Source organism: Palaemon carinicauda, chromosome 13 (genome assembly GCF_036898095.1).
Source record: "Palaemon carinicauda isolate YSFRI2023 chromosome 13, ASM3689809v2, whole genome shotgun sequence".
NCBI classification, from domain to species: Eukaryota; Metazoa; Arthropoda; class Malacostraca; order Decapoda; family Palaemonidae; genus Palaemon; species Palaemon carinicauda.
The window spans coordinates 144,360,800-144,375,880 of record NC_090737.1 but is presented as its reverse complement, the minus strand read 5'-3'; the positions used below and the strand labels follow the sequence as shown (position 1 = coordinate 144,375,880).

Sequence of the window (15,081 nt, the reverse complement as noted above, 5' to 3'; positions counted from 1 at the left end):
TCTCTCTCTCCATTATTAGGCGTTGCATGACCCTCCACTCCCCCCTGGATATCCTAATAAAGAGCAACATGGCCATATTCATCTGTTTAATGAATCTGCCTGGTCTGAATACGGGGTGATGAATCGCTTTGCCATGCTTCATGTGCTAGAGGATTTACCTACTTTACACTGCGTTTAATTATCCCCACTCAAGGGGATTAATCTGGATTAAAGGTGGATTAAAGGAATCTAATTCTTTATTCATAGCTTTTAAGAACATTTTTATTGTGATTTCCTACTAATTCTCATCCCCCTTCTTATATTCTCTTCTATCCTCAATTCCTTACATCTTCATTTTCTATCCATCCTTTCTGCCACCCGTCTATCACTTATAACATTCGAATAGTCATTTATTTAAATGACTCACGATTTAGTGTTTATTTCTTCACTATCCGAATAGTTACTCGTTGGTAAAAATCACCCTTATAAAGACCTCAAATAAGACTTTTTACCTTTTAGCGATTACTCGTGTTGATTGTATGCTAGGATGACTAAGAAGTTTACCGTAGTCATCTGTAAAATAGAAACATCATTATTTTTTCTTTTTGTGTCTAAGATTCTTGTTATGTTTTTAGCTAGTGGGAGAAAAAGTAATCACTTCCTTTAGTATCTGGTAATTAAGTATATAATATTCATGTACTAGCAAGAAAGAAATCTAAATGTGAAATCAAACTTATATTCAATTGTTCACGAAGTTTATTCTCTTGAGAAATTATATATAAAGAGGAATTTCAAACATATTGAAATGAGATGACCAAAAGAAAGCTTCAAATTAGGCAATTCCCCACCACTGAAAGAACATGGATTTTTTTTTTTTTTTTTTTTTTTTTTTTTCTTTTACAGAAAAGATACTACTGTATAAAGAATCCTTTTCGAGGAGCCGTTTCACAGTTATGGATTTACTTAAACGGGAAATCAGAATTTTTGTGATTATATACTGAAAGCTGTTAGTCTATGAATATTGTGAGGATTGATACACGCAAACATACTTACATTTATGGAACGGCCTTAAAATTGAAGACTCGGGAACCAAGCTTCACGTGAAACTCTACGTATTTAACCTATCTACCTTCAGCGCAAAAGCTGTGTGAAATTGTATCTTAAATTCTGCTGTGCTTTTTCTTTAATAAAAGTTACCTTTGTTCTTATATATCAAATATTTACCTACTTAATTGTGTTTTTAGAATGTGAAAACAAATATGTGTGAAGTTTATTAATTTCTAAAATAAAGTTTTCATAGTTATTCCAAAAATATGTGCCTATTCATTTGAGTTCTTTATCATTCACCAATTTAGTTTTTTCCTGATGTGTATTAAACTTTTACGGAGTGAGAGCAAAATAGGCCTCTTGAGAATAACTTTGTTATATTTTGTTAGCATTCCCTGACTCTCAAATATATTATTCCTTAATTGTATAATGGGTAGGGATATCTACCCGTAACTATATGTATTTCGTCCATTAGGATACGATTTACATAATTTAAACGATAGGTTAAGTGGAATTTTAGGACGAACACACTTTTGTTATTTCCAAACATTTTATTTTTCGAAATATGTTTTTATGATTTCTCTTCTAGCTTTCGTTTTCCCAACAACTAGAGCCTTGTATATTGTTTCCTTTTGGCAGGTAAGCTCACCCTTTCCAACAATCTTTTTTTCTTGGCAGGGGGGTGAGGGGTTGAAACGAAAAGTAATGAATTTACTTCTCTTGTCCCATTGAAATCTGGTTGATAAGAATATATGTTAATCTCACCCTGTATCAATATTATGGCTCTTTCAATGAAGATACTAATAACAGTGTTTTGCCATCAGAAAGATAAAGCGAAATTCTTGTTTAGAGCCCAGTGGAACCTATCTCTTTTTCAGTGTAGAAATTTCTTGCAACGGCCCCCCCCCCTCCAGGTTTCTATGAATTTCGGGGATCTTTAACAGGTAATAACGTGAACAAGTCTGTTAAAAAAGGGACAGTGAAAACTGGCCTCAAAACTTAAGTATAATTGAAAAAATGTCTCGGAGTTATGATCTCTCCTTCCTCTTTAAAAGACTGTGTCAATCGGCATTGTCATAACTACGCAACTAACTGAATTGAAATTAGATATTGAATAGAATATTACTGTTTATGAATCAGAAAATACTTATATTTGATGTGCAAATAAATGATATTAATTGGAGTTAAAATTGCCTCTTGAATATTTCATAATTTTAATATTTCTTCCTAAAAACCTTGAACTATACCTTCACCCTCAATTACGCACATGCATGTATGCACGTATGAATATATGTATGTATGTATGTATGAATGTATGTATGTATATCTATTTTGATCTAAATAACATATTCAAATTTAAAATGTCTATTGTTGTTTGCAATGTTACAGACACAGTTGTTTCAAGGTGATCGATGGAATTCTTTTTCTTTTCATTGATGATTTTGTGAACTGACAAATATTTTCGGCACTATTTTGATCTTCTGGAGCTACTTAGGTACCGTATCGAGTGGCCTTATATTTCTTTATAATATCATAACCTGTGTTTTCAAAAATTATACTCTACCAATGCATTTGGTTTTAGGTTTACCTGTACTTGTGGTATTTTTTTATGATTTATCTATTTTTTTTTTATTACCATTTTACTCAATTACTTGTTTGGTTAGAGAGCAAGATCTGCTGCTGGAAAATTAGATGTGGTATAACATGACCTAATAATTATTACACTCCTGTTATTAAAATTTCAGGTTAAATTAAGTTTACCATGTTTAGAATGCTATTTTCATAGATGGAGCACTATTACTAAGATGGAATTCAAAACAAACTTGTGTTGCCATTGTCTTCCTATTCTCTCTTATCCTCTGCTTATAAGTAGATTTTCTTTCCTGCTCTTAGCTACTCTTATAACAACTTATTCATCGAGCTCAAGGGGAGAGATTCGTCTACTGTCAGACGATTTTGTAAGACAAGTCATGGAAGCACTTCCTACATTAATACATAACGAAATTGATAATATTTGGATAGCACAATCCCTTGACTGTTGCTTATCTTTAAATCATAAACTTTTGGATCTCTTTTTATATCTAATTCTCTGACTGTTCCCTTTTAACTTTTTTTTTTTTTTTCTTTTTTTTTTTTTTTTTTTTTTTTTACCTAGAAGCAGATCTGTCGCAATTTTTAAACTTTATTCTCTTAAATGTCCCTTCTTTTTATTAGTTTATATTGAAAATTGTTAAAATAGTTCATCTACTTTCTTTGCGACGGGCCATTTAATTTAAAAAAAAAATTCTATTGACTATTATACAGCATACATATACATATATATATATATATATATAATATTATATATATATATATATATATATATATATATATATATATATATTATATATATATATATATTATATACATATAAAATATAAGTATATATATATATATATATATATATATATATATATATATATATAGTATAATATATATATATATATATATATTTATCATAACATGTACCAATATATAGATTATATACGAATAGAGATTTATACAATACTATATAATTGTATATGCACATACAGTATAGGTATGTACTATATATCTATATACATATATAAATGTATATGTATATTAATATAGATATAGATTTATGAACATATATATATATATATATATAATATATATATATACATATATATATATATATATATATATATATATATATATATATATATATATATAAACACATATATATACATATATATATACACACACACACATATATATATATATATATATATATATATATATATATATATATATAATATGTATATATATATATATTATATATATATATATATATATATATATATATTATATATATATATATATATATATATTTATATGTATGTATTTAATACACATACACACACATATATATATATATATTATATATATACTGTATATATATAATATATATACATATATATATGCATATATACATATATATGTATATATATATATATATATATATATATATATATATATATATATATATATATATATATATATATATATATATATATATATGTATATATATATACACACACACACACATATATATATATATATATATATATATATATATATAATATATATATATATATATGTGTGTGTGTGTGTGTGTGTGTGTGTGTGTGTGTGTGTCTGTGTGTATCAGTGTATGTGTGCTTACGATCAGTACATAACCCCCGATGAAGTGGTGAGATGCATGACAGTGAGAGCTTGTATCCAGTGATTTCCTTTCAAATTTCTGGCTGATTGCTATTATATCAATTACAAGTAGGGCCTACGTATACACACATACGAACACACACATTTATATATATGTATAGTGAGTTTACTGGTTCTTTACTAACTAGTATACTCGACCTGACAAAAATGGTGGCTAGATATTCAGATAAATATGGATATACACGCAGGCCAGTCTCACCAGTGTTTGACTGCTCTCCCTCTCCCTCTTACTAGAGGGATAGGGATAGCTGAGGGCTTGGAAGAATAATGGGAGATTGACCGGGAAATATTATGTATAAACACACACACAAACACACACATAATATATATACACACACACACACATATATATATATATATATATATATATATATATATATATATATATATATATATATATATATATATATATATATATATATATATATTATATATAAATATTTTAGATATAGCCAGGCACCTGATCTTTACTATATAGCGGAGATTATTTCTAAGTATGAAAACCCATTTTGCTGAAGTTTACAACTAAAGGTCATAGAATTTTTTAATTCCTTCGTATGAGTGTTTGGTGTTTGGTGATTTATAAAGAATGGCTGAGATTTTCTCGTTTACACATTTCTTTTTGTATATTTGGTGAGTTTAGGATATGCACTTGCTAATGTTTTTCTTGTACCCTTTGTTACCAGCATGGAAAAAGCAGAAGGAATATATTTCCTTTTAGTACGCAGAATTGTTGTGAAAACATGTGGCTGTAATATATGGTGTTTTACCCATTTCCGGGTTTAATGTGTATTACCATTCACGGTTCAAGGAATTCATATCAATGGTAGCGCTATGCATGATTGATGGTTTGCGAAACACCTTATATGATAAAATTTTCAAATCTAGTTTTTACATTAACGAAATTATATATAATACTATAGGGAAATAATTTTGTATATTTTTTCTTTGCTTCTGCAACAATTTAAGGAGATATTGTGTTACTGTTGCTTGTTGAACAAGAATTTAATTTTTTGGTTTTGATTGGCAACAAGTCGACCATGTTAGAATATCTTTTTATTTTTATTCACCCTTTTCTCGTAAAAGTCCTGAGTCATAAATAAGGTATGTTACATTTTGCTGTTGTGAAGTAGAGGGAATAAAGCAAATAATTTTGATTTTGCGTAAATCATAGTTAGCAATGCCATTTGCTCACTTCTTAGAATACTTTTGTTAATTTCCTGCTTATATAGCTATATTGCTAAATATAAAAAAAAGGAAACTTTTAAGGCATAATTTATTCATATATGAGTCTCTTGTTACTCATTCATCTTCATTTATTTGTTATTATTGTCTATATTTTTCTATAATTTCATATCTATATTTTATTGTTTTTCACAATTACTATACCTGATTCCTGTCTTGTTTTGTATTATACATGTATTACAAATTGATGATTATTCATACCAGAAAAGATAGTTATATCCATGATATATATATATATATCATGTTTAACAGGTTTTCTTTTTAATACATACGTCACTAAGAGTTGTTGAAACCAGGTCATAAATTGATATTTCAATTATTGTTCGATCAGTGTTGATATGTAAACTGCATAGTATTTCCATTAAAAAGTAAATAAATGGAAGACGAAAATAAAATGTTTTAAAGGTATATTTGTTTAAGGTTTTCGAGAGATATTTGAATGTTTATATTTTTGAGAACTGTAGTAATGAAAATTACAATTGGCATTTGATCTAAAGTGGTAAACTTAACGCAAACATACTGTAGATCTTTATGGCTATAATTGGATTAATAGACGCCTATGGTAATTCAAACGTTTTGTAAGTAGAAAGGGGCGTAACGTTAAGTGTGGATTAATAGGATAATGGATCTCTTTTGAACACTTAAAATCCTTTTGGTGTCATAGGATGAGATGATTTTGTAATAAGTAAATGAACTGCCTTGTTCACCGATCTCTCTCTCTCTCTCTCTCTCTCTCTCTCTCTCTCTCTCTCTCTCTCTCTCTCTCTCTCTCTCTCGTATTACAGCATGTCTGCTTATTTTTACACTTTTATTTTGTTTATCAATATCATTTCTAGATCAAATTTCACTGCCATTTTCAGCCCTTGAATATTCCTATTCACTTTTCACAACCCTCTAAATAATTCTTAACGCTTTATGTCAAAGTTGTTATCCATGATGGAATGAAACTAACGACAGCAAAGACTATCCCAAAAAAAAAGTAAAAAAATTCAAAAATGTTACTCTTCTTCAAATAAATGATATAAAAGAAATAGGAAAGACGTAAAAGCAGGTAACATCACATTTTATAATAGCAAACAATATAATTTCAGTGACATTAATTTAACCTTAAAACCGAAAAGAGAAAAAAATTCAACTAAAATCGGAAGAAATATATCAGAGAGGAGAAATCTCAAAAGGTATAAAAATGTGAAGGTTGGAAGAAATCCTTCTTCTGGTGGCAGGTAGAGCTCCAACACACATTCGCTTTAAAGGATCTAATTTCCTTTTCTCCTAACTCAGTCGCCCTGTCTCTCTCATGGAAGCAGGGAAAGGTAAGTGGAGGAGGAAAATGTATGAGAGAGAGAGAGAGAGGAGAGAGAGAGAGAGAGAGAGAGAGAGAGAGAGAGAGAGAGAGAGAGAGAGAGAGAGAGATGACCTAGGGGAGGGGGAGATTGATGCAGTTTGAAATCATCTTTTATGCACAAAGATAAATACTAAGCGCGCTCGGGCTCTCTCTCTCTCTCTCTCTCTCTCTCTCTCTCTCTCTCTCTCTCACATATTCACACACTCACACACACAAACATACACACACACACACACACACACACACACACATATATATATATATATATATATATATATATATATATATATATATATATATATATATATATATATATATATATATATATATATATATACACATACATAATTGGTAATCACTTCCTAACTGACAGATATATACTGTAAGTCCTTAAAACTTAACAATGTGGAGATACAAAACCAATACCCCTGAATTTACTGATTGACAGTTCCTCATCAAATTAAATTTTGTAGAAACTCATATAGGCTATATAGATAGAAATAGTGATGGATTGCTCAAAAAGAGCTAATGAGAACTGGTAACATTTTAGAAACCTTTAGGGTTCGTTCTCTCTCTCTCTCTCTCTCTCTCTCTCTCTCTCTCTCTCTCTCTCTCTCTCTCCAGAACAGTGGGTCTTATTACTTTATACCTAGACACGTAGCCTTTTATCAGAGTCAATATTAATTTTTTTTTGGCAAATACTTTCAATAAGCGGTTATCAGTTATCAAATCCACATACTATCACCATATGTTGGCGATATATCTGAATTTAGACCAGATGTTTACTAATGCAAATCGTTTAAAAAAATACTTTCAAATTATCAAGAAGAAATCAAATATATTCCTGATTTAGATAAATTCAATGCTGCTGGTAGGGAGTACTTTAACGCCATTAACCAACCCATATGAGAAGGAATGATGAGAGTTCTCTGGTAATGGATTCCTATTCCAATAATTGTTTAGCTTTTTAAATTGTTTTGCATTTAATTTTTCACTTTGTCACTTTTTTTTTCATCATGCGCTTATAATAAATATCAACAGCTGCATTACTGTCTGCCATTTTCGGCTCTCATCTACCTCTTTGCTCTCATTCCATATATATGTTCAACTTCATAAACTTTACTTTCCTCCAATTACCACCAAATATTATAAGAACTAGTTCTTTGTCTAAGCCTTTTTAGTGTTTGACCATGTAATTCGCAGGTCTGTTTAATATAAATCTTAACATTAACTAATGAAATGTAACCTTCTGTCCTTGGAGTGTCACATTTATACAGCTGTAAACAAACATTCAACCCTTTTTCTTTTCTGGCAATTGAATGCTACTGGCGCCTTCTTTTAAAGTACTACTCTCTGTCACCTTTTATGCGCCTTTTTTTCCGCAACTCTTAATCTTGACTCTTGGCTTTGCACCCCAATATCATGTGTCTACTGCACTCGTAGAGCCATCAATTATCCGATAATTGATATTAGCCTCATACTTATAATGTTATAAATTTGTAAGTGTGCTCTAAACTATACTTATCAACTCTTCACCTCCGTGGGAAGTGTGGCAGAAACAGCGGGGCGAGCGACAAGGGAAAACAACCTCAGATATCGAGGGCCAAAAGGCGGAAATGGTCCAAAGGGTTCTGAGGCTCGCGGGTACATAATAGTTATTTATGTTATAGCCTGAATTATAGACCTAGCGTTTCAGGGTGAATTCAGTGTTAGCAAGGGGGTCTAAGGGCGGGCACGTTCCAGGCTGTCGTCTATTGTAGGGCGTGAGTTGACACCTTTTGTAATGAAATGTAACAAGTAGTGCGAGTGTATAAAGGAGAGAGAGAGAGAGAGAGAGAGAGAGAGAGAGAGAGAGAGAGAGCCTAACCAGGCCATTCTAGCGGTGAAGGTCTTGTGTGGATTTATTACCATCAAGAAGGGGAGGAACAAGAAAGGAGGAAGGAAGGAAGGGGTTTACATCTCTAAAGGGCTCCGGAGGAGGTGGAGTGGGAAAGAGGAAAGGGATGGAGAGGATAAGGAGGCGGCCATTGGTTGGTGGGCGGGGGGGGGGGGGGGGGGGGGGGGGGGAGTTTCTCAGCCAGAGCAGAGGTTTTGTGGAGGAAGGTGGAAATTGTATCGATTCTCTCAAACTTGGTGTGTGGCCTTTCTCTTACGCTATGATTTCTCTGTTGATATTAGACATCGGGAGGCAGCCTCTGTGGCTGGAAGGGATTTCTCTCTTCTCTTTCTTTATACGCCTCAATTATATTTAATCTTTATTGCATTTTGTTTTAGCTTTCCCCTATGATTAGGAGGAAGAGATTGGCCTGATTTTGAAGGGCAGGAGTGAATAACTTGGGAAAGGGTGGAAGGGTGGATTGGAGTTTTCTTATTATAAATGCATTTGAGTTGTCAGTCTTTAGATGACTTGGTTTCAATTTCTTAGAGATTATTAAAACTTTTTTTTCTTTTTTTTATAGCAGGTCATCCAAATTCTTACTTTTACATTTTAAACTTTCATTTCGTTATTAATTTACTAAACTTACGGCTCATCATTTTGTGGTGATACTATTATTTAATATTTTGTCATAATAAACTGTAATAAACTGATTTTACCTATACGAATCAATAAGTGACTTTTTAATGTCTTCTTATTTGTAAACTAGTTTTTATGCTCAATTAGGTATTAATTATATGAGGAAAATCAATATCTTTTGAAAATAATTGAGACATTCTAATTGCTCATTACTTCTTTTATAGTTTATTTATTTCCTTATGTCCTTTCCTCGCTGGGTTATTTTCCATGTTGTAGTCCTTTGGCTTATAGCATCCTGCTTCTCCAACTAGGGTTGTAGCTTACCAAATAATAATAATGATAATGTTATGAAATGATAATAATATCATTATTTGCAGGATCTAATTAATTCTACGTTATTTATTTGTTACTCTCAATTAGTAGATAATTAAGGAACTAAACATTCCAATACATGCCTTTTAATCATAGCGAATTGAAGGTTTATTTCATGTATTATGAATTTGACGTTTTTAAACTAATAATTAGTTGTTCAATGTTCGTGAATGGAACGTATATTTCTATATATCCTGAGTATATTTGGTTACCAATTAACCTATTAAGAGTTTCTTTCAATTCCTACGAAGAATTAAATATTGCTTATCTATGAAAATAGAAAAACTGTGAAATAAAGCCGGACTCTAAATGTTTTGAAATACTGACAACTTTAAGAAGGGGCTGAATCTCAAACTTTGTCAATTCAGGCTGCAATGAAAACTTATAAAAACAGTTGTCTTAGTGGAATAGGCTAAACTAAAAGCTTTTGGTAAAATGTACTAACGGAAAATATTTAATGAAGTTTTTCTGTAAACGTAAGCATTAGTCTCAACTGAAAAAATTCCATTGCCTGAATTGATACTGTTCAATAGTGCCTTCTATTAGATTCTGAAATAGATACTTTCAACTTAGATTAGGAGCATGGGCGTAAATACCTTACTTATGGGCCTGAAAGTCAAGATGAAAACCATCAGCTAAACTATTGAGTTGTAAACGATTGAATTTAAAACGTTCATAAAAGAAGTGAATTGAAAATATAAACGAACTAAATTGAAACTTTTGTAATAAAAACTGAATTGGATATATTCATAAAAGAAGCCGAATTGAAAACATTCATAATAGAAACTGAATTGAAAACGTTCATAAAAGACACTGAATTAAACATGTTCTTAAAAGAAACTCAATTGAAAACTTTCATAATAGATACTGCTTTGAAAATGTTCATAAAAAAAATTTAACATGTTCATAATAGAAACTGAATTGAAAACGTTCATAAAAGAAACCAAATTGAACATATTCATAAAAAACTGAATTGAAAACGTTCACAAGAGGAACTGAATTTACACATATTCATAAAAGAAACTGAATTAAAACCGTCCATAATAGTGAATTAAAAACATTCATAATAAAAAACGAATTGGAAACAATTTTGAAAGAAACTTAATTGAACATTTTCATAAAAGAAACTGAATAGAAAACATTCATAATAGAATCTGAATTGAACATGTTCATAAAAGAAACTAAATCGAAAACATTCATAATAGACACTGCATTGAAAACGTTCATATAAGAAACTGAATTGAACATGTTCATAAAAAACTGAATTGAAAACGTTCATAATAGAAACCGAATTAAAGATGTTTATAAAAGAAACTAAATTCAGCATGATCATAAAAGAAACTGAATTGAAAACATTCATAATAGAAACTGAATTGAAAACGTCCATAATAAAAACTGAATTGGAAACATTCTTAAAAGAAACTGAATTGAACATGTTCATAAAAGAAAATTAATTGAAAACTTTCATGATAGAAACTGAATTGGAACCGTTCATAATAGGAACTGAATTGGAAACATTCTTAAAATAATCTGAATTGAACATGTTCATAAAAGAAGCTGAATTGAAAACATCCATTAAAGAAACTCAAATAAACTTTCATAAAAGAAACTGAATTGAAAACGTTCTTAATTGAAACTGAATTGAAGATATTCATGAAAGAAACTGAATTGAACATGTACATAAAAGAAGCTGATTTGAGAACGTTCATAATAAAAACTAAATTGAAAACGTTCATAAAAGAAACTGAATTGGAACCGTTCATAATAGGAACTGTATTAAAAACATTCATAATAGTACCTGAATTGAAAATGTTCATAAAAGTAACTGAATTGAACATGATCATTAAAGAAACTGAACTGAAAACGTTCTTAGAAGAAACTGAATTGAAAACTCTCATTGAAGAAACTGAATTTAAAACATTCATAACAGAAACTGAATTGAAAACGTTCATAATAGAAACCGAATTAAAGATGTTTATAAAAGAAACTAAATTCAGCATGATCATAAAATAAACTGAATTGAAAACATTCATAATAGAAACTGAATTGAAAACGTCCATAATAAAAACTGAATTGGAAACATTCTTAAAAGAAACTGAATTGAACATGTTCATAAAAGAAAATTAATTGAAAACTTTCATGATAGAAACTGAATTGGAACCGTTCATAATAGGAACTGAATTGGAAACATTCTTAAAATAATCTGAATTGAACATGTTCATAAAAGAAGCTGAATTGAAAACATCCATTAAAGAAACTCAAATGAACTTTCATAAAAGAAACTGAATTGAAAACGTTCTTAATTGAAACTGAATTGAAGACATTCATGAAAGAAACTGAATTGAACATGTACATAAAAGAAGCTGATTTGAGAACGTTCATAATAAAAACTAAATTGAAAACGTTCATAAAAGAAACTGAATTGGAACCGTTCATAATAGGAACTGTATTAAAAACATTCATAATAATACCTGAATTGAAAATGTTCATAAAAGTAACTGAATTGAACATGATCATTAAAGCAACTGAACTGAAAACGTTCTTAAAAGAAACTGAATTGAAAACTTTCATTGAAGAAACTGAATTTAAAACATTCATAACAGAAACTGAATTGAAAACGTTCATAATAGAAACTAAATTAGAAGCATTCTTAAAAGAAACTGAATTGAACATGTTCATAGAAGGCACTGGATAGAAAACGTTCATAAAAGGCACTGGATAGAAAACGTTCATAAAAGAAACTGAATTGAATGTTCTTAAAAGAAAATGAATTGAAAACGTTCATAATTGAAACTGAATTGAAGACATTCATAAAAGAAACTGAATTTATCACGATCATAAAAGAAACTGAATTGAGAACGTTCATAATAAAAACTAAATTGAAAACGTTCATAAAAGAAAATTAATTGACACTGTTCATAATAGACACTGAATTAAAAACGTTCATAATAGTACCTGAATTGAAAAGGTTCAGAAAAGTAACTGAATTGAACATGATCATAAAAGAAACTGAACTGAAAACATTCTTAAAAGAAACTGAATTGAAAACTTTCATAAAAGAAACTGAATTTAACATATTTATAAAAGAAACTGAATTTAAAACATTCATAACAGAAACTGAATTGTAAACGTTCATAAAATAACTGAATTGAAAATGTTCATAAAAAAACAGAATTTTTAACGTTCATAAAAGAATAGAATTTCAAGCACTCCAGAAATAAACTTAATTAAAAACATTCATAAAAGGCACTGCATAGAAAACATTCTTAAAAGAAACTGAATTGAAAAAGTTCATCTTCTTTTCGACCATTATCCCTACATTTAGGGATCGGTTGCCTGATGCACCGTCTCCAGTGCCTCCTATCACAGGCATTCTCTTCCACCAAACCTCTTCTCTCTATATGATTCTCCACCTTATCTCACCACCTAATTCTCAGCCTCCCTCTCGATCTTTCCCCTTAACAGGTTCCTCCTAAGCCCTCCTCACTCCCTCCCCACCATCCATCCTTAACACGTGCGCACACCATGTCAATCGTGGCAGTCTTATCACCTCTGTAATCTTTACTATGAGTGCCATTCTTCTTTTTTCATCATTTTCCAATCTTTCAAGCAGGGATAGTCCTATAATTCACCTCAGTGTTCTCATCTCTGTTCTCTCAAGTTTTGCTTAATCTTTTCTTCTTAGAGCACATGCTTCCTATCCATACATTAACAATAGTCTTATCACCTTGCTTATAGATCCTGATTCCTAGCTTGATTGTCATTTTCTTATCACATACCACTCCTGCTGCCTCCCTCCACTTCCCCCAGGCTGCATTTTCCTATCCTCAACTTCAGCCTCACATCCTCCCTCCTGACTTATAGTACAACCCAAGTATCTAAATTATTCTATCTATCAACCATGGCACTTCCCCAAATTTTGGGAGGTATTCGACATAAAAAAGAACAAAAGGGGATTTTTCTTGTCATCATTCCTCCCTGCCCGACGAGGGACTCAGCTTTATATGCTAGATTCCCTCCTGCCACTACCTCAGCGGTTACGAATATGACCTGAGTTAGTAGCAGGGCCCATTGGAACTGCACGACAATCATTTACCATTCATTTCTATTTCTTCCACGATCTTTTACCTCTTTCACATCTATCCTCCTGTCACCTAGGGCTTTCTTTCCACCCAAACCTTTGCCTTCCGCTTGTACTTCCCTCATCAACTATTGCATTCATCATCCTCTTCAGCAGACGACCATTTTCCCTTCTCTCTAAATGGCCAAACCATATCAACATATTCATATCCACTCATATCTCACACTTGTTTTCACCCTAATTATTTCGTTTCTAACTCTATCCAGTTGAGATACAGCAGCCATACTCATCAGACACTTCATCTCGAACATATTCAATTTATCTCTTTCCATCACGTTCATTTCCCACCACTCCGATCCATACATCACAGTTGGTACACTCACTTTCTTATACAGAAATCTCTTTACATTCATCCCTAACCCTCAATTCTTCACTACTCCCTTCACTGCCCCTAATGCTTTACATCCTTCAGTCAATCTTTGACGTACACCTACTTTCATTCCACTATTTGCAGCAACAACATAACCCAAGTACTTAAACTGATCTACTTCCTCAAGTAACTCACCATTCAACATGACATTCACTCTAGTACCACACTCTCTTCTCGTGCATCTCAAATTATTCTACCTATTTTGTAATCGAGCCTCGACTTTCATTTATGGCTTTCCTGTCCCTACTTTCATAACTGCTCAACATAGCTTCAGTTTTAAATCTTATCCTCAAGCCAACCTCCTCGAAGGAGTCTTGGTATTTTACAACCTTTCCTTGTAAGTCTTCTTCATTTTCAGTGGTAATCACCAAACGATCTGCATATAGCAACTCCCACAACTCTTCATTCATGATATTTTCACTTAAGACATCCATGACCAGCACAAATGAAAATGGGCTTAATGCTAACACTTGGTGTAATACTACACTAAATTCAAAGGTTTCTGTTTCCCCAAAAGCTGTTACTACTTTAGTCCTTGTTCTTTTGTACGTCATCTCTACCATTCTAATCAACTTCTTCAGGACTTTCCTATTCCTCAAATACTAGAATATCACTTCTCTTGGTATTCTATCATAAGCCTTCTCTAAATCTACAAAAGCCCAGAAGATTTCTGGTTTCCCTTTAGTCTCTTTCCATGAAGATGCCCTACTATAAAGAGGGCATCCATAGTCTCTCTCCCCTTCATGAATCCATACTGCTGTTTCCCTATCTTTATAGTATCT

At 31.3% G+C, this 15,081-nt stretch overlaps 1 protein-coding gene across 1 annotated transcript; it reads right to left on the bottom strand.

Moving 5' to 3' along the window:
* Positions 1–14,496: 14,496 nt before the first annotated feature.
* On the bottom strand, positions 14,497–14,853 carry LOC137651860 (uncharacterized). Its single transcript, XM_068385078.1, has one exon. It carries the CDS (start codon positions 14,851–14,853, stop codon positions 14,497–14,499), a length of 357 nt encoding a protein of 118 aa, XP_068241179.1.
* Between the last annotated feature and the right edge of the window lie 228 nt (positions 14,854–15,081).

Excerpts from the sequence above, each read along its gene's own strand:
- LOC137651860 (XM_068385078.1), bottom strand. The coding sequence starts at position 14,853 with ATGACGTACAAAAGAACAAGGACTAAAGTAGTAACAGCTTTTGGGGAA.